The 20807-nt window shown below is 25.9% G+C and overlaps 3 protein-coding genes and 1 pseudogene across 3 annotated transcripts; 3 read left to right on the top strand and 1 right to left on the bottom strand.

The window, feature by feature from the left end:
* The first annotated feature begins 1284 nt into the window (after window positions 1–1284).
* On the top strand, window positions 1285–2048 carry LOC107025704 (putative EG45-like domain containing protein 1). The gene is made up of 3 exons (XM_015226463.2): window positions 1285–1420; window positions 1511–1781; window positions 2011–2048. The coding sequence occupies exons 1-3, from the start codon at window positions 1312–1314 to the stop codon at window positions 2015–2017; spliced, it is 387 nt and encodes a 128-aa protein (XP_015081949.2). The 5' UTR covers window positions 1285–1311; the 3' UTR covers window positions 2018–2048.
* A 1090-nt stretch (window positions 2049–3138) lies between these two features.
* Window positions 3139–4217, top strand: LOC114077963 (annotated as a pseudogene).
* A 1727-nt stretch (window positions 4218–5944) lies between these two features.
* LOC107024615 (defensin-like protein) lies at window positions 5945–6918 on the bottom strand. Its single transcript, XM_015225605.2, has 2 exons — window positions 6769–6918; window positions 5945–6429 (listed from the first exon to the last, which is right to left on the bottom strand). Exons 1-2 carry the CDS (start codon window positions 6830–6832, stop codon window positions 6176–6178), a joined length of 318 nt encoding a protein of 105 aa, XP_015081091.1. The 5' UTR covers window positions 6833–6918; the 3' UTR covers window positions 5945–6175.
* Window positions 6919–16881: 9963 nt separating this feature from the next.
* LOC107024581 (cation/calcium exchanger 1-like) lies at window positions 16882–18849 on the top strand. Its single transcript, XM_015225570.2, has one exon. The coding sequence runs from the start codon at window positions 16907–16909 to the stop codon at window positions 18608–18610; it is 1704 nt and encodes a 567-aa protein (XP_015081056.1). The 5' UTR covers window positions 16882–16906; the 3' UTR covers window positions 18611–18849.
* Window positions 18850–20807: the final 1958 nt, after the last annotated feature.

Here is a 20807-nt window from a genome sequence, read left to right as displayed (position 1 = left end):
TTGTGGCAACTTTGTTCTCCTTAACTTTGGCTACACCAGGGACTGCAACATTTTATACAAAATACGTTCGTAAGTATTTTATAAATTTACTAATTAAAATTAAAATCATTGTTGACGTATCGCTAAATAGTCAATAGCTAACATGGTTTTTTTTTGTTAATACATCACATCATTTATCTTATCTAATTCAGTAGTCTCATTCATAACTTGAGTTATATATACTGACATTATAAAAATTATTTTTCTGATCGATAGCCTCAGCGTGTTACGGAAATGTTTGATCACTATGAAAAACATGCAAATGTTTGAATATCTTAAGAAAATATTGAATTTAGTTGAACTCTGATCTTTTACACATTTTATCTGTCACTAAATAAATCCCTCCAATTGAATGATTTTTATATTTATTTTGTGTTTTTGGTATAGTAAATACTTGATGACATGTTTTATGATTTTTGTTCTATGATTTTCAGGATTTGATGATGATATCAAGAAATCAATTTTATACTATAGTACATGTTGAATTATATTCCCTTGGGAAAATGATTTGATGAATTTACAATTTGATATTTGTATTTTATTATTTGTAAGATTTAAAGTTCATATTACAAGTTAATATTTTTACTAAGCTAGTCAGATTGTTACTCATTAATTGTTAAATTTGTTTATTAATTTTTCAAATTGTTTGCCAATATCATGTCAATAATATCTAGTTTGATAGAAATTTTATGTTAAAAAAGATTATTATTTTTCACGATTATAATAAAGATATTTGTATATGATAATATCTCATCTTGTAAATGGTCCGGCGTAACTTATAGCCCACATAATAATGGATTAGACTTTATGTCTTTTGGCCCATCAAACTATTGGGTTAAGCTTGATTTGGCCCAATAAATTTCAAACATAATCGGCATATATTGATACATAATAACTTAAATAAGATACATAATGAATTAAAATTTTGATATTTTTACTAAATATTGAAGGTGTTGATAATGGGTCTTATTATATATTAAAACTATTGACATTTTAAAAAATTTCCCTATATCATATGTTTGGACTAATAAACAAAGTTTAATATAAACTATTATTAACTTACTAACCAACCTTAATAAATTATAGTAATTTGTAGATATAGTCAAAATAATTTTTTATCAACTAACTATCCCATAAGTCCATAATAATAAATGAATTTTTTTAATTCTTCTAACAACTTTAACAATGAAAATCCTATAAAAAGATTACTAGTAGGATAAATAGATATAGTAGTGAAAACAAAATAAAAGTTTATTTTTTTTAAAAAAAAAAATGGCAATTCCTAAAAATATTATTCTTGTTATTATTGTTTTTGTAGCAACTTTATTCTCTATAGTTTTGGCTACACCAGGGACTGCAACATTTTATACTAACTATGTTCGTAAGTATTTATTTCCCCTTTCGATTCATTTGATCGTTCGTATTTAATTTATACACTGATAATATAAAAAATTATTTTTCTGATCGATAGCATCGGCGTGTTATGGAAGTACACCTCAAGGTACTATAATAGCAGCAGCTAGTGATTTTTTATGGGATGATGGAAAAATATGTGGAAAAATATTTAATGTTACATGTACTGGACCAACAAATCCTGTGCCACACCCTTGTACTGGCAAGAGTATGGTTGTGAAAATTGTGGATCATTGTCCTGGATGTGGTGGAACCCTAGATCTATCTAAAGAAGTTTTTTCGACTATCGCGAATCCTATAGCTGGTGTTATCAAGATCGATTACGTTCAGTAAGTAATATTTAGTATCTTTAAAATGAACGTAACGTTTAAATCTTAGTAATTTCTATGAAAGACAGACAAATTTTTGATAGACCACCGTCAGAAATTTGACTAGTCGAAAATTTCTAATCTGTGAGAAATTTCATATTTTTAACGAATAAACGTTCGTGACAAGTTTCATCGAAAATTTGTATGTTTATAGTACTGATTTTTATTTTTTTTGTTCTATTATTTTCAGGATTTAATAAAGGACATCAAGAAATTAAGTTTATAGTATAGTATATGTTTGAACTATATTCCCTTTAGGGTTGTTGATTTGATCAATCTACAATTTAATATATGTAGTTGATCAATTCTATGAATAAAATAAAAGTTTATTCATATTACTTTCTCTTCTTTTTTTTTTCACGTTAATATTTTATACGCTTTAATCTCAAATAAAATGTTATATAAATTTTTATTATTTATATCGCTTAATCTCAAATAAGTCTAAATTCATAATTTATCTATTCTAGGAAATAAAGTTTATTGATCATTTGTTCGTTTTCTTTTCTTTGTTCCATACACTTTAATTCCAAATAAAATGATATTAACTCTATGTAGTAATTTAATTTTAAGTAATTAATACGAATAAAGGGTAAAATTGGAAAATTAATTAATATTTTTTAAAATTAATCTGTAAAATAAAAAATGTCCATCTAATATAGAACGAAAAAAGTATTAATTTGGCATAAAACTTAATTACCTTTTAAATCCCATAATTACTATATTAATTTCTACATTTCCTTTCAGAAACGTAACTAAGGAAAAAAGAAAGTAGAAGAATTTAGGAAAATTAATAAATTGTAATAGTGAGGAATAATATAAATAGATCACCATTAATTTTCTATAATTACTATTAATACATTGATTGCTATATTTTGTAACATTTTAAAATCCTACTATAAGAAATGAATCTCAAAAATATTGAGAAAAAAAGATAAAAAGAGATTCTGATTTAAAAAAAAAAAAGTATGTCATATTTGTATAGCAACAACATATAATATTGTCATGTAATAATTTATTTTAACATTTTAAAATTTAAATTAACAAATTATGAACAGGAAATATTCTTATTATATATCATATAAATTGAATGTAATAATTAATTAACCTACCTTAATAAAATATATTAATTTTCTGATATCGTCAAAATAATTTTGTATTAACTACTTACTCTATCAATCAAATAATAATAAATGAATTGATTTTATTCTTTTCACAATTTACCTATTTTAGCCGATGAAAAAAACTATAAAAAGGTTGTTGATTATTGGTATAGATAGATAAATTAGTGAAAATAAAATAAAAGATTTTAGAAAAAAAAATGGCAATTCCTAAATATATTTTTCTTATTATTTGTTTTTTTGGCTACTTTCTCTATAGTTTTGGCTATTCCAGGAATTGGATCATTTTATAATAGTAGCTTTATTCGTAAGTATTTTCTCACTTTCAATTTGTTCCTCCATTTAAATTTTATTACACATTTTTTAATTAAAAAAGAAAAATTATTTATGAAATTTATCGCTAAACGTGAGCCTTTTATAATCCATTTCTCTATTTAAATTTCATTACACATTTTTTTTAACAAAAAAAAAAGAAATTATTTATTGAAATTCATTGCTAAACTGAGCCTTTTATAATTCATTCCTCTATTTAATTATTTATGAAATTCATCTCTAAATGCGAGCCTTTTATAATCCATTTCTCTATTTAAATTTCATTACACATTTTTTTTAACAAAAAAAAAAGAAATTATATACGAAATTCATTGCTAAACGTGAGCCTTTTATAATCCATTTCTCTATTTAAATTTCATTACACATTTTTGTTTAACCAAAAAAGGGAATTTATTACGAAATTCATCGCTAAACATGAGCCTTTTATAATCCATTGCTAGTTCGTTATTGAACAACATTTTATTGTTTAACGACAAAAGTTGTCCCTTATTAATTCTTGATTTTTTTTTTTGTAGTTTATTTTTAAAGTCAGATAATTGATGTTTGATCAAAAACATTCTTACATCATTTGAAATCTCAATCCATATATTAATTTCTTATATTTACGATAAATCTAGCTCTAACTTATTTTCTTATTAACTTGTATATACTGACAGCGTCGAGGTGTTATGGAACCAAACCACAAGGTGACATGGTAGCAAAAGTTGGTTCTAAATCTCTATGGGATAATGGTGCTATTTGTGGAAAAAAATTTAATATAACATGTACTGGAGAAACAAATAAATATTTGTTACATCCATGTACTGGAAAAAATGTTGTGGTGAAGATTGTTGATTATTGTCCTGAATGTTATGATGATGCAACTACTTTTCATCTTCATGAGAAAGCTTTTGAAGCTATTTCTTTGCTCTATGCTTTCGATGTCAAGATCGATTACGTTCAGTAAGTAAATAATTATAAAAGATAAATTTACTTTTTTTAATATATAAAATTTTAGTTTTTTGATTGACTCGTTAGATATTTACCGATTTATAAGTAATTGTTTTATGATTTTCAGGATTAAATGAGGATATCAAGAAGTTATAAATAAAAATGCTTCTTCATAGAGGATGGAGCTTACAATTCCAAATAATTTTGTTACTATAGTTTATGTGAAATTATATCCCTTAAAGGAAGTTGATCAATCAATTAACTTAAGTTACGCAAATAGTTTAAAATTCTCAAAAATAATTTATCGAGTCATTACAACATTAGATATTTCAGATTCTAACTATTATTGTAAAGTAGCTTTTATTAGATAGTATTTTACCCTTTAATGTGAGACCTCTCTAAACGAATATAAATTTAATCATTTTCTATTATAAATATTAAATATCGAGTGTGAAATAAAAAAAAATGTTTAATACCATTCAATAGATTCAAATGATAAAGAAAAAACTTATTACCCTCACCTATTCTGTAAATTGTGTTAAATTTTCTTGGAGTAACTTTATATTAATTATTATTATATTAGTTCAGGCATAAAGTTGTCATCAAGCATATATTATTTATCTTTCATTTTATTTTCCTAAGTTTTGCATGACCATAAAGATTAGATATAAATTCAGCAACAAAAATTCATGAATATTATATACTCCTCCATTATGTAAAGTAATCTTTTATTAGGGAGAATTTTATCTATTAGTTTAAAATTTTTCGTACAAATTTATATGAATTTAACCCTAATTTGAGTACCAAATATGAATATATTGAACCATAAAAAAGAAGTTTAATAGTACCCTACTTTGTACATATGTACGTCTTTGTTTGAAGGCTAGCTCCTACTTCAAATCACACTATATTTCATTCATAACTAGATATATCAGTTAGTTTAGAAAATGAATCGTGACAGAAAGTGATTAAATAAATGTAATACATAGTTCATACTGATGAAAGTTGTGTTAATTACTTTTGATAATGACAAATACTTTTGATGATGATCATTTATGAACCAGGTTCATTTATTAAATAAATAAAAAGGAATAAAAGAGTTGTCGTTTTATGGAAAAAGGAGCGAAGGAGAAATATAAAGGCACAGATTTATTTATGGAAAGAACGAAAATAAAAAAATATATTTGCATAAATAAATAAGACTAAACCTTTTCTTATAAGGCTGTCTACTTTATACGAAGACAAAACCTTTTCTTAAAAGGTTGTTTATTTTATATAACAAATAAAAGCAAATCTTTTCATATCAAAGAAGAATGAAGAAATCAGAATCATTATCAACTTCAAAGAGAGGAGATATTTCTTGATCATCAAAAGTCTATATAAACAAAAGATATCAAGCCAAAGAACTCAGTCTTTTGTAATCGAAGAAAAAGTGAGGCCAGCAAAGATCTTTTGTGAGTTTTTGTTAGCTTGTGAGTTTTGTGAGTTTCTTTGTAAGTTTGTGAGCTTGTGTGATTGAAAACAAGAAGTGAGTTTGGCTTCTTGTGGAGAGAGAGTGTTTAACTAATAAGAAGTGGATTTGACTTCTTATAAGTTAAAGAGTTGTGATTAGAGTTAATCGACAATTGTATTTGAGTTGAAAAGTTAATAAAACAAAGTTGTGTTTTTCCTTCCTTGAGAAAAGAAGGTTTTAGTTAAAAATATATTACTTTATTTAACTCTTGTCTTAAACAAATAATCAAGAACCTGGTAAGATTTCTTCACATACATAAAACTAAAGATCGTAGTCGATCATTTTTCATTAAAACGTACATACATAAGGATTAATGATGTGTCACAACTTATTTAATGTATCAAATGGCTACTATAGGCCAATATAAACACAACATCATAAGCTACCCTTTTAAGAAAAGGCAACACTTTATTAATTTTGTTTTTTGACACTCAAAATCCTTATTTAACCTCACTTAATTATTACTCCATCATAATCTCTTCTTCAAGCACAACTTCACTTAGAGTTTTTGCTTCCTCACCCAAAGTTGCTTTAACTTCATTTGAGATTATGTCAAATACACATGGCTTAGTGCATAGACACCTTCTTTGGAGTGTGCTACAATGTCCACCAGTAAATTTCTCTTTGATACAATATTTTCTGCATGATGAGTCCATAAAACATAATCCTGGGAAAGTTTGGCTTGGTGCTTTGCAAATTTGCCGAGCTTCTACCTCTACAATCATTCACACAAAATAGTTAGAATAACATGAGAGGGACGAAATCGAAAGAAATATTCTTCGTATATATATATATATAGAGTCTTTATATAAACAAATAAAGTATATTTTAGGGTTTTTATCATAGTTGTTAAACGTATAGCAAGTAATATCAATTCACAATTTTTTAGGGTTTATTTAAATGGTTTGCACTTCTAAGACCTGTTCTACTTTTCGAAGACCCTGTGTTATATCACCAGATCTCGATTTTTCATATATAAATGTAATTAATGTATCTCCTAGTTACATTTTTTTTTTATTACGATGATTTAGAGGAATAAATTATGAAGACAAACCATAGGTCACAAAGAGCATCATTGCCAAGACCAAAAATGCCATGAAGAAAATGGAACGAGCCATGGAATGAGTGAAAAAGATTAGAAATGTTTGTTTTTTTTTTAATAATAAGAAAGATTGTAATTTGGAGTTGTGAATAAAAATATAACACAATGGAAGTTATTTATAGGGAGTGAAATAAGAGTACGACCAAAAAAGTTAAAAAATTTAGTGGGCCAAAAATATGTGAAGTAAAAAAAAAAAGAAAATAATAATAATTGAGGTAGGTGAAGTATATTATGATATATATATCGGAATTTTAATTGGAAATAAATTAGTAGTAGTTTTTCTTAGAAAATTTTGAATTTGAGCCATGACAATAAAAGTAGCTTTTCTTAGGAAATATTTTACAATGTAAATACAAATTTTATTATGTCATAGTGCTAGTATCAAAATATCGAGTGTGAAATCAAAAATAAATATTTATATTATTATCATTTCTACTTCTTTATTTTTGATGAATATCCAAATGGTCCTAAATGTACAACCTTATCTAATGACAGAATCACATGTTAGTAGTACTTTATTTTATTTTATTTTTTTAGTATATCAATAGACACGATTTTTAAACTACGAACACTCAAATTATCAAATATGAATTTGAGGTCTCCTTAACTTGAAAGTCGTGAAACTCGCAATAAACCAATAAAATGCCTAAAAAGTCAAAACTAATCTCTTTGATCTATGAAAATTCAACCATACTTCGCTAAGACCTAACATTATCCCCAGATTTCAACAAAATTGTTAGAAATTTAATTCGAACATCCGAATCTCGAATGTTGATCAAAACTAATTCAAAGTCTAAAATTTTATAAAATTTCAACTTAACATTTCAAATTCACAAAAAAACTCCGAATAAAAAAATTTGTACTTGACCAAACTCGACATTTTGAAACTAAATGCAAGTGATAAAATTTTATTTCAAGACATGAAACTCCGATTGACACTAAAAACTACTTTTAATCAACTTAAGCCTTTCAAAACTCCAAAGCTTATAAAACCACAACTTTTTACTGAACTTCCAAAACCAAATCCACAAACCAAACAAAAATGCTGAAACAACAATTGTGAAGGGGTAAAACGGTTATTTTATGAAAATTTTCAAAAATGACCTTCCGGATCATTATATATACACTTGATTTTTTTTTATTTTGTGAGTACACCTATTAGTAGTTTGGCAATAGACATATTTTTATTATTTAAGCAAAAAAATCATCTTTAATTAATTGGGTGGAGTACATTAGATATTTCAGATTCTAGCTATGATTGTAAAATAGTTTTTGTTTGGAAATATTTTACCCATTAATGTGAGACCTCTCTAGACGAATACAAATTTAATTATTTCCTAATATGAATGCCAAATATCAAGTGTGAAATCAAAATAAAATGTTAAATACCATCCCTATTTTCAGGGCCGACTTAACAACATTGGGGGCCTAAAGCGAAACTTATGGAATGGCCCTAATTTATCTTTTTTTATCATATGTACTTTTAATTAAAAATCTGCTTTTCTAGCTATTTTAGATGCAAAGTCATTTATTATTATTTTATTATCAATCTGTTTTAGTAATTTCTTTTCAAATGATAATATAGCTAATTCATTCAATTTATCTTTGAGACATTGTTAATCTTAAAGAAGATCTAATCAATCTTAATTTCAAAAAAAAAATTCGATTGAGGCAACGGTTACATTTCCCCGTTAACGCTGTCCTATAAACAATATATGTATTTGGAAAAGAATTTATTCTTTTTATTTGATTGAGTACTTTCATTACATCATTATCTTCTACTTGTATTTAATTCAAAAAATAAATCTAAACCATCAATATCAGAATAATTATTACGTGTTAAAAAAAGTTTAAGGTTAAAACAATATTTTTTTAATAAAAAATCATTATCTAGTAATCTCAATATTTTATCACTAAATAAGAAATCAAAAATACTTTACATACTTCAATTGGTTGAAATCTATTTTGAAGTGAAAAAATAGTTTGATCTAGTAATCAACTCCAAAGATTCTTCAACAGACTTAGTGATTTCGTCATTCATGTTTTCATCAAATTGTTTCTTACGAAAATCAAATTTATATTCATGTCATATGCAATTTCATAGTAGAAGTCATAGAAATCATAGCACTCATAATATATATAATTTTTTTAAAATTATTATTTTATAAAAATAAAGATTCCAAAAAATATAAAATCTCAAGCGATAACTTTAGTGACCTAGGGATAAAGACGATACTGCCTAATTTCTTCATGCATATCCTAATGGTCTTAAAACGGTACTACCTTATCACATGTTAGTAGTACTTGATTTCGTTTATTAATCTTACCTACACTATAAATTATGATAAAATTTTGTTGGAGTAACTTTATAACATGTACAATCTTATTTAATGCCAAACTGACAGTCACATGTTGGTAGTACTTTATTTTTATTTATTTTTTAGACACGTTATAAACATTATTTGATAAATTCATTATATTGAGGGCAGTTTTGTCATTGCAATGAATAGTCCTATTTTCAATATTATGTTCATCCTTTTTCTTCTATATAAATTGATGGAATATTATTCCAAAAAGAAACAATATTATGTGATGAAGACAATGAATTAGTAAAATTTCTGTGGTGATCAGAAAATACTTAATTCTTTCTAGTTTATTTTTCATGCTTGTTAGGTAGTAGACGTTAGGTACTTCGTTAGGATTAATAAGGTAACGCCTAGCCTCCCTTGCTTGCACTTATCCATATTTATATTTTTTTATGTTCAATAAAAGGACACTAAACACTGTCTAGTAGTAAATTTGTGAGAAAAATGGAACTTTAACGCATGTATCGATTCACAATATTTAGGCTTTATTAAAACGATTCGCCAATGCCTACTTAGTTACATATTTTTTTTGATTATAATGTTTTAGAGGAATAAACGATGAAGACAAACCATAGATATTAATGGGTGAAAAAATTATTGGAAATTTTTTTCTTATAATAATAAGAAAGATTGTAACTTAGAGTTATGAATAAACAAATAACACAATGGAGGTTATTTATAGGCAGTAAAATAAGAGTATGACCTAAAAAAATTTCAAATTTTAGTGGGCCAATAAATAAATTTGAATAAGGCCTATGAAAATAAATATTAGATTGGGCCTTTGAGTTTCAAATTGGCCCATTTTGTTTTAACAAATTTAACATATACTATTTGAGTTTATAAATTTTAGTGGGCCAATAAATAAATTTGAATAAGGTCATGTTGTCCAAGTTCTATTTTTTTTTTATTATTTGCCTTTTCGATGTATGAAATTCATTGCCCGACTAATCTTAATTTATACCGCATATATATGGCTCATTTAAAAGGGAGGTCCCTAGTCTAAGTTCTTACATCCCTAAACTCGAATATGATCGAGATCTCAAATTAATATTAGAACAATTTTATTTATTTTACTGTATTTCACGATGACATTAAATTAATAACTAAGTTTTTATCATTCTTATTATCATTTTCTATCAGCTATTCATCAAACCATAATGAAAAGTCTCACTTTAAAGAAACTCACAATCAACTAATTAATGAATAAAAAGAGGTTAAATCATTTCTCATGAAACCAAATCTACCTTACCCAATTTCTCTATTATTAAACCATAAATCCAATAAAAAAAACCTTTCTTCAAATTATAAATTTACCCTTATACACATCTTTGAAATCTTATTCTATATTCTTATCGCTAAAAAAGTTACTCGCTTAAACAAGAATTAATAAATGATCATAAGTGAATTCAGAATTTAATTATAAGACTAATAAAATTATGAGTCCAAATTTAATATTTACCAAATTTTTTTTATAGATTCTTATATATAAAGTCATATCTTTTTATAATAAATATCGTTTATATTAATATTTCACTAAAATATTTAATATTTTGTATAACAATATTTTCTAATTACAATCAAAATATTTAAAATAATATATTATAGAAAAAAGTTATTTTATTTTATACTCCATATCAAAAATTATGAATTCAGATAACCTAAAAAGATTATGTCCACCAAGTGACCAATGTGATAATATCAATTTTGCTATGGACTTGTTTGGTCAGCATCATCTCTGCACAATAAAAATTGCCACGTAAACCATCATGTGACATTTAATAAAGATGATTCGGAATATTTTTTCTATTTTATTTTATACGATACAATCTAAGTGATTGTATTATTTGTATGAGATATCTTTTAAGATCTCTTCAAACTTGTTTTGTCTTAAAAAAGTATTGCAAGTTAATCAGTTAGTAAGATTGGAGTTATAATAATAAAAATTCTTAATTAATTCCATTATAATTATGTGTAAGTTTTTAGATGTTTCAAAATATTTGACATCACTCTACATGATTAATTTTATAACCTTCAATAATATTTAAGTTGATAAAATTATTCACCTTTAATTAACTTTGATGTGATATTGTGTTCTTGTTCAATTTTGATGGTACATCACGTCATATTGAATAATTACAATTGCAAATTACAATTTTTTAAAATTTTAATTTATATAATATTTTTTTTCTATAGAAATATCAATTTCTCTTCGAATCGATAAATTGAAAATCACATATTTCTAAGATGTATGACTAAGATAAGCAAACGTCATTATTAAAACACTTTTGACTAGTCTTTATCTTGCATAAATTTTAATTTTTATATATTTATATTTTATTTATTTATTATATTATATTGAAAGTTAATTTGATTAATTTTTAAAGTTAAATTAGATTATATTAAGTTGATATTTTAAATAAAATATTTAGATATTCATAAACTATACAAAGAGTACTATAAATTGCAATTTCTTTTATATCAATATGATGAAAAAATACATCATGAAATGTTAGTCAAGATTTTTATCATTTGATTCTATAAAAAAAAATCATAACAAATAAAAGCGAACGAAGAGAGTATCTAAATATATAAATTTTTTTCTATATTAATTAATACAAAAAATTATTTTATAAAATATGATTTCTCAGTTTCATTTTTATTAAATCAAGAAATCATGAAAACGGGTGGAGAATATGGGTGTGTTTGGTATGAAGGAAAATGTTTTCCTAGAAAATGTTTTCCTGGAAAACAAGTAGATTTTGGACTTATTTTCTCATGTTTGGTTGGTGAGTAGAAAATATTTTTCGAAAATGATTTTTAGTGTTTGATTTATGTATAAAAAATATTTTTGAGGAACATCTTTTATTTTTACTAGAATACAAAATAATTTATGAAATTGAAAATATTTTTTAAAAATAATTTTTTTTGGGTGGTGGTGATAGAGGGTGGGGGTAGTGGGGGGGNGGGAAGGGTGGTCAGAGATCGGGTGAAAAAATAAAATTTTGAAATTTAAAATATTTTATTTAAAATTGATGATTTTCCCAAAAAAATGTAATTTGAAATTGGAGGAGAGTTTTGGAAAATGTTTTCCTTAATTTTTGAAGGGAAGTCATTTTCCTCAATTTTGAGGAAAATGAGTAGATTTGGAAAACATTTTCCAAAACTTTTTGCTCCAACCAAACATGAGAAAATTGGAAAACATTTTTCAGAAAATGTTTTCTTTCATACCAAACACACTCTATATTTCATTACTTGGGTCTATTGATATAGTCACTGAATATTTTTCAATCAGATTTTCTAATAATGTAGAGATTATAAAATTAAAGAATATTATAATATATTTTATATATTTTTAATTTTGATTTATAATATTTACAAATTAAAAAAAATTAAAAATAATATATCAAATTAAAATCAAACAAATGGGAGAAAGTAATTAATTGTGTAACACTAGATGACTTTGACATGATCAAACAATCCAAATAATAATTGAAAGTATAATAATAGTTATAAAAAGCAAAAAGAGAAAAAAAAAATCAAATTAGGTGACAAAATAATAAAGAGATAGACCTTATTTTATTCTTTGCATCTGTCACTTAATTTGAAAGAGACATCCTAATTTCTACTGACCACTATTTTATTTTATATTGTAATTATTTTAGTTTATCTAAAAAAAATTATTATTTTTCTTTATTTAGAAACTTTTATATTTAAATTCAAAAAGAATATTATGGATATGTTTAAGGTAGTCATGAAGAATCCAATAATAAACTATTGGGAGAGTAATAAAAGTAGTTGTGACAACGAAATTCGACATAGCTCGATTATCTACTAATTTTTTATTCAAATTATTGATCTCCAAATTTTTATATTTAATTAAATTATGTTCTCGATTCAATCACCTCTCGCCAATACTTCTTCGGCATATCTCTTTCTTTCTTTCTACCTATTATAGCCAACTTCTCAAACTTTCTTATTGAAATTGTTGCACATCTCTGTTTCACCATACGAATCATCTCAATCTCACCATTATAGAGGTAACTTTCACCTTATCTCATATACCTTTACTCTTAGTACTATCAGTCATAATATGATCACATATTTATCTCTACATCCTCATTTATGCTACCTTCATCTTCTAGACGTGCAAGTTTTTGACTGACCAACACTCTGACTCATACAACATATCTGGTCTAATCGGCCACCACTTCATAAAACTTACATTAAGATTTTATAATTAAAAAAAAAGAATTCTTATCAAACAAAATACCAGATTCGAACCTCGATTTTGACCATTTCACTTCAACACGTTGCTTATATTATTTAAAATTAAAACCTCAAATTTTCTAAATCATAAATTATATATTAGGTTTGGCATTTCTTTATCATACACATGCAAATCATCTCAGACATGCTTCTTGTTATGATCATGATATTGATAGATATAAAGATTCTTCCTTTACCCTACTATTTTATCAAACAACTATTCTTATAAATACAACTAATAATTTTTGTTTTTTTTAACAAATGTAAAGTCATGTCAATCTCATGCACATTCTTGGAAGTTTTGGACTTATATGCATTATTATTTTTTTTGTAAGGATCTAAAGAGTCTTTCATTATTTCACGGCAATCAAATTACATTTTACTTCCTCCTGTCTTTTTTATTTGACACACTTTCAAAAAAAAAAAAAATTTAAATATTTCGTTTGTCTGAATTTATATAATATCGTTCAAATTTTAAGAATTAAACTGTTTAGTCTTGAGCCTTAATTCAGTATTTAAAAGGTATATAAAAAGAAATCAGTCAAAAGAAATATTTATTTGAATATCAAAATTTGAAAAAATTATGTCATATAAATTGAGACAAAGAAAATTGAATCAAAAGACGTATTATAAATATTGGACCCTTTTAGTTTCTTTATGTGTTTAATTTTTTATAATTTAAATTTTCTTAATAAATTTTCTTAATGAAATTTTTGAATCTAATCCGCACATAAAAAGAATTACATGTCTTTTTGTGTTGCATAGTCCAAGCCATTAGAGCACAACTAGGGGAATTTACATCTTGGACAAAAACACTATAGTAGGTGTTGCTTCGATATTATATCGTAGATGTTGAATTCTGTTAATTTTTTTATATATATATATTTATTTTTTTATATTCTAAAGTTGGACAAAAATAATAATGGTGAGTGTTTGTCATTATATGTATCCAACTGGGGAAGGTTGAGTTTAGTTCCCAATTTGAAGGGTGTGGGGTATAAGATTATGAATTGTGTTATATATATATATATATATATATATATATATATATATATATTAATTATCACTATAGCAGCCATTGTCCCATTCCTACCTATACCTAAAAAAAAAATTAACATTTTTTGTTTTGTATTTTAGTTGAAGCTCTATCATTTTCCTCATTATAAGATCTTAAAAGATAAAAGACTAATGAAAATGGACAATTATATTTATCAATCACTATTTTACTCTATTCTTGAAATTTTCTCACAAATATGAACAAAAAATGTAAAAACAATGTCGATTAGTCACATTTTAGTTGTCTTTCAAAAAATAACCATTATTATATAGGTGAAATTGAGGACATGATTTTGAAAGAATTGAAATAAAAATGTAAATAACAAGGAAACAATGTAAACTTCTATTAGAGAGGAGCCAAAATAATAATAAAATCATGCGATAATCGAAAATACCATATACATATTAAGATATATTAATAAAAAACAATGATAAAATTATAATAATACAATTGATACCATCGCCAACATCAACACCGTAAATAAAACGACATTACATTATCTCCTACCCTAATACGTGTCGTCCATATTCTTCTATCTATGAGCATATCCTCGATACAGTGGCAGAATCAGGTTTTTCAATAATAATGTTCAAATCTGAAAAAATAGACACACGAAATAGTCGAAGGAAGTTTCATATCTACTATAAATAACTAAAAAATTATTTCAACCATGTATAAATAATACTAATTTTTCAACGAAGAAAATTCGGATAAAATCCCTGAGGACGAGGTGTCTCTGCCACTGCCTCAATAGTACTACGTCATATTATATTTTATCATCCTTTATCAATTAATCGAAATACGCGTAAACTAATACAAGCATTATATTATACCAAAACAAAATCTTCCACTCATTAAGGATTCTTTTGATTTTAATAATAGTTTAGCTGATTTGATTAGATCATCAAAGAGATCAAATAGGTGTAATGACTAAAGGCACATGTGCACACAGATTCTAATACATTTGTAACTTCTAGAGGATTTTCGTATTTGGACTCTTTTTTTTTTTGGTTTTTGCCTAGTCATATTCATATCACAAAAATATATTATTATTTTTTTATAGAATCAATATTTAACTAATCACATTCACATACACAAGCAAATGTATAATATTTGAATACGTTTCTAATATGAAAGTGAAAGTTAGCTCTAAGTAAGATTTAAAGACGTTTAATTTCAATTAATATAAAAATTAAGCTCGATCGTTAAAAGTGAAATTTCATTCAGTTCGATTTTGTCTTCTCTTTTAAGTCAGGTTTTTAAAACATGAAATTGAATTTTTTGAATATCTTGAGAAAAACTAGACTTTTGTGGGAACGTTGTGTTATCTTTTTAGTGTCACATAATGTCATTTTCATTCTTAATACAAATTTTCTACTAATTTACGATAAAAAAAATCTTTAGTTCTAATAATACGTTATCTTTTTATTGTCACATAATGTCATTTTCATTCTGACTGATTTTGTGAAATTTCAATAATACAATTTTTAATTTAGAATATATGATAGTTCACATTGACTTAATTAGTTAACTCCAAAACTGAAAAGAAATTTCAACTTTACTCCAAACTTGTGGATGATATTAACTTGTGGATGATATTAATGTACTTTAGGGGTTGTTTGGTTATGACATAAGAGATAACAATCTCATGATTTACGAAATTATTTTATATGAAACAATCTCATGATTTATGAAATTATTTTATGTGAAAGTAACTCTATAAAATATGAGATATCTTATCGCATCAGACATTCTTATATACTTCATACTGTTAATCAAACGACTCCTTAAGAATTTACATATGTGAGGATAGGATGTACGATATTCAAAGTCATTCCGGTCGAATCTAATTATATTTCACGTTGAAATTAATGAAATTCGTGTTAAGGGTATCCTTGTCAAGTCAAGGCTAGGTTTTCTAAAAACAATTAAATTAATTATAAGAATAATATAATTTTTGGCGTGAAACAACTATAGAAAATTATTTTTATTCTCATGACAAAATAAATAAAATTATTTTACTACGATAGAAATTTTTCAAAACGAAATAGTTATTCGATCAATAAATTTTGTATTCTCTGATAAATTTTTTCAATATAAGTTTAAATTAATCGAATCAATAATAGCTAGACATTTGCTTGATAATTTCTTAGTTGATAAGCAAACAAGTGGTTTGCAATCTTTGACCTCTTTTTTTTTTATTTTTCCTATTTTCTTTTTTATTATTAACAGCCTGTTTTATTTGTTTCTCCAAGAGATTTGCTTTAAACATTATAGTACTAAGGAATCTTTATGTCTCATTGTCCCCACAAATCCAAATTTTACAAAAACTCCATTATACATACCAACTATTTTTCATATTTCAAAATCATCTCTCTCAATATTATTATTATTAAAAAAAATGTCTAATTTTCATATTCTCTCCAAGTATAGAACCAAGATTCTATCTTTATTCTTCAATATCATCTTCCTTGTTATAATTTCTTGTCTCACATTTCATTTCTATTCATCAAATTCCAATTTTTATCCAAACAACACTTTCACAATTCCCCAAAAAAATAATTTCTTGAAAAGCAATGATATTGGTTGTAAAGGTATTGAAAAATTTGTTACTAGTGATGAGAAGTGCACTTATGTTAAATCCCATGAAGGGTGTAAACCTAATGGATATATTTTTTATCTACAACTTTTTTATTGCACTTTTAGCCCTATTCTTGGTTATATTTTACTAGCACTTTGGTTAATTTTACTTTTCTATTTATTAGGTGATACTGCTAGTACTTATTTTTGTTCTTCACTTGATGGATTATCAAAAAGTTTGAAACTTTCTCCTATTATTGCTGGTGTTACACTCCTTTCACTTGGTAATGGTGCACCTGATTTTTTCTCTAGTATTGTATCTTTTATGAATGATGATACAAATGATATTGGATTCAATAGTATAATTGGTGGTGCTTTCTTTGTTTCAAGTGTTGTGGCTGGAGTTACAAGTATATCAATTAGTCAACATGAAAGGAAGATCAAGAAGTCAAGTTTTATAGGGAATGTCATGTTCTTGATTCTTTGTGTTGTGTGTCTCCTTGTTGTGATCATTGTTGGGAAGATTCACTTGTGGGGTGGTTTAGGTTTCTTTGTGTTGTATTTGGTCTATGTTTGCTTCATATTTGCCTCAGAAATGTATGTTAAACAAGAAGAGATTGGGACAAATGATGATGATTCATTTGGTTTGCCAATGGTTTGTGATATGAAAAAAGGTCAAGAATTGGCATGTGAATTGAAGGTGCCTTTGTTGGTGGATGAGGTTTCAAGTGGAAAAAGAGTTTGTGTGTTGAGAAAAGTTGGGTATGTTCTTGAATTACCACTTGATTTGCCAAGAAAGTTGACAATTCCAAATGTTTCACAAGAGAAATGGTCAAAATCATTTGGGATTGTGTCAATCACTTTAGCTCCTTTGTTATTGGTTCTCATTTGGGATTTTTTTGGGCCTAAATCAAGTATTTGGGCCTATGGAATTAGTGGTGTTATTGGGCTTTGTTGTGGGGTTCTTGTGTTTTTCACTAGTGATGGGCTTCATCCACCAAAGAAGTTCAACTTTTTATGGCTTGGGCTTGGTTTTTTAATGAGCATTACATGGACTTACATCTTGGCTGAAGAACTTATTTCTTTATTGGTCTCAATGGGCCTAATCTTTGGGATAAGCCCATCAATTTTGGGCCTAACTGTCCTTGCTTGGGGTAACTCATTAGGAGACTTGGTAGCTAATGTAACACTAGCAAAAACAGGTGGGCCTATAGGAGCCCAAGTGGCTTTATGTGGATGCTATGCTGGGCCTATATTCAACACCTTAGTGGGCTTGGGCTCATCACTCATTTTCACAACTTGGAAAGCATTTCCTTCAAGTTATATTGTGCCAATAGATTCAACTATTTATGAGACCATTGGGTTTTTACTATTGGGCTTACTTTGGGCCTTGGTAAGCTTGCCCAAGAGAGATATGAGGCTTGATAAGTTCTTTGGAGTTGGGCTTTTAGCTATATACTCATGTTTCTTGTTCTTAAAACTTGCTAGAGCTTTGGGCTTCATTGAATATCAAGCTTCCCCATAGAAACCTCGTGAATAAGGAAGCATGTCGACTCTGAAAGGAAGCTCCCGAGAAGGAAAGAGAAGAAAAGAACCAATGATATCATTCTAAGTCGATTGCTTCTCTCGAGATAGTAGTGACAAAGCTAGGTTGAAGCACTTTGTAGTAAAGTAGAATCAAAGATCTCTACTTAGATGTAAAGTTGTATTTATGTATTTAACCTAATTATATATATAATGGTACTGTTTTATCTTGCATATCAACCAACGCCCTATTCGAAAATCTCCTGATTTACGCTTCTTTGTATTTTTTTTACTTCCTAACTGAATCATTGATTACTACGTCTTTCCTCATCTCTGGGTGCCATGAAATCATGTCTCGAAGTTTCACATGTGGAATTTGAAATTATGTGACTATATATCAATTAAAATAACTAAAAAAAATGGATATTTAGGCAATTTATTTTATTATAAAAATAATAAGACCTTGGGCCTTGAACACATTATCAGTAAATGGGCTCAGTTTGATGCTCTTATGTAAGCCCAAATGAGTTTGTATCGCGTTGATTGAGAATTGCTCGAAAATTCATTGATAATGAGTTTGTTGAGCAAAATATTGTATTGTTACTTTAAATATGATGTTTGTTTCAATTGTCATTTAATTTATTTGTATTATAGTATTATCATATACATTTTATGTAACGATGAAAATGTCATTTAGTGTAGTCATACTATTAACTTTGTTTCCACATCTTGACCTTACTTATTATTGAACGATACAATTCATTCAAACACTGTACTTTCAATAAATCATAATATATTCTGAAATAATGTCTATTAATCATCCAAACAAGTTTTTATAAAACTGAATAAAAGAATACTTATCGCTACACCGGAATTTTAATTATAAAGGGAATAAAATTGAGATTTAATTCCCCACTATTTATATGACTCATGTGTCCTTTTTTGACATAGCTGTTTGTTCAATACAATAATAGAAAGGACAAATTTAAATTACTTCAAACAAACGGTAAATCAAAAAGTCCAAAAAAAAAAAAAGACTTTCTATAACTAGAAAAAACAAACTAATTAATCCACAAAATGACACTAGCTTTGACCTAACAAGTTTCTTTTTTTTTTCTTTTGTCCCATTCTTCTTATAAAATTTTCAAATAAAAAAAAATAAATTCTGAATAAGTTTCAACTAATTTTCGTAATATTTCATAAAATGAAAGTGAAGCCCAAATTCCATATATTTAATTGAATAATTCAAGTGAAATTGTTTAATTGTGTGTTGGTATCTTAAAAAGTTAATTATTCATAATTTTATAAGTGGAAACTATTGTGACAGAATTATTTCAAATATTTCAGTTGAAATTATTATATACGTATATTTTTTATTCACTTATAATCTGATTCGATCAACTTAATTATAATATTACAAAATGGGACCTTGTTAAAAATGTTGAAAAAAACAACAATAGAAACACTCTTTTTCCATTTATTTTATCTAAAAATAAAATCTAATTTATTTTTTCTCAAAATATTTAATTATTGTATTAAATATCAATGGTCTAAATATAGTAATTATTATATGGGACCAAATATAATGAGGTGTCAAAAATATTAGAGCAAGACTAGATACACATAACAACAAGATAGTAGCTATTAAATTGTACCTGTGACAAATAATCACATCAGCCATTAATGTTTTTTTGTTATTTTTTTCTTTTCATTACTCATTTATAAAATAAAAAATAAAAATGACATTTCATTAAATGCAAATATAAAGCATTTTATTCTTTTTTTCTAGTTTTGTGTTGCATAATTGAGTAGATATTATTAATTCTTAGAAGTTGTTCTTAGTTGTGGGGTGTGATATAAGTCTCTTTATATAATTCTGAATAATTAATTTTTAAAAAATTATGACATCGTTCATTCTCAATCAATCAATTTTATTGATATTTCAAGATCAACTTATTCAATTTTGGTTAGAAATTATGGAAACATGATTATTTTATTTTAATTAAGGAATTTTGGTTTGCCCCTATTTTTCAACTAATATAGTCGGTGTCAATTAATTTTGCGATATAAATAGTTACGTAGAAGAAATTAGACCATGAGGAAACAAAAGGACTTAACTTGTCCCACATTAATTACGTGATAAGAACTTGGTCTCTTTTTATCGTTTTAAACTGTTTTTATATTCATATATATATATA

This window comes from Solanum pennellii, chromosome 7 (genome assembly GCF_001406875.1).
Source record: "Solanum pennellii chromosome 7, SPENNV200".
Lineage (NCBI taxonomy): Eukaryota > Viridiplantae > Streptophyta > Magnoliopsida > Solanales > Solanaceae > Solanum > Solanum pennellii.
This window is presented reverse-complemented; position numbering and strand designations above follow the sequence as displayed.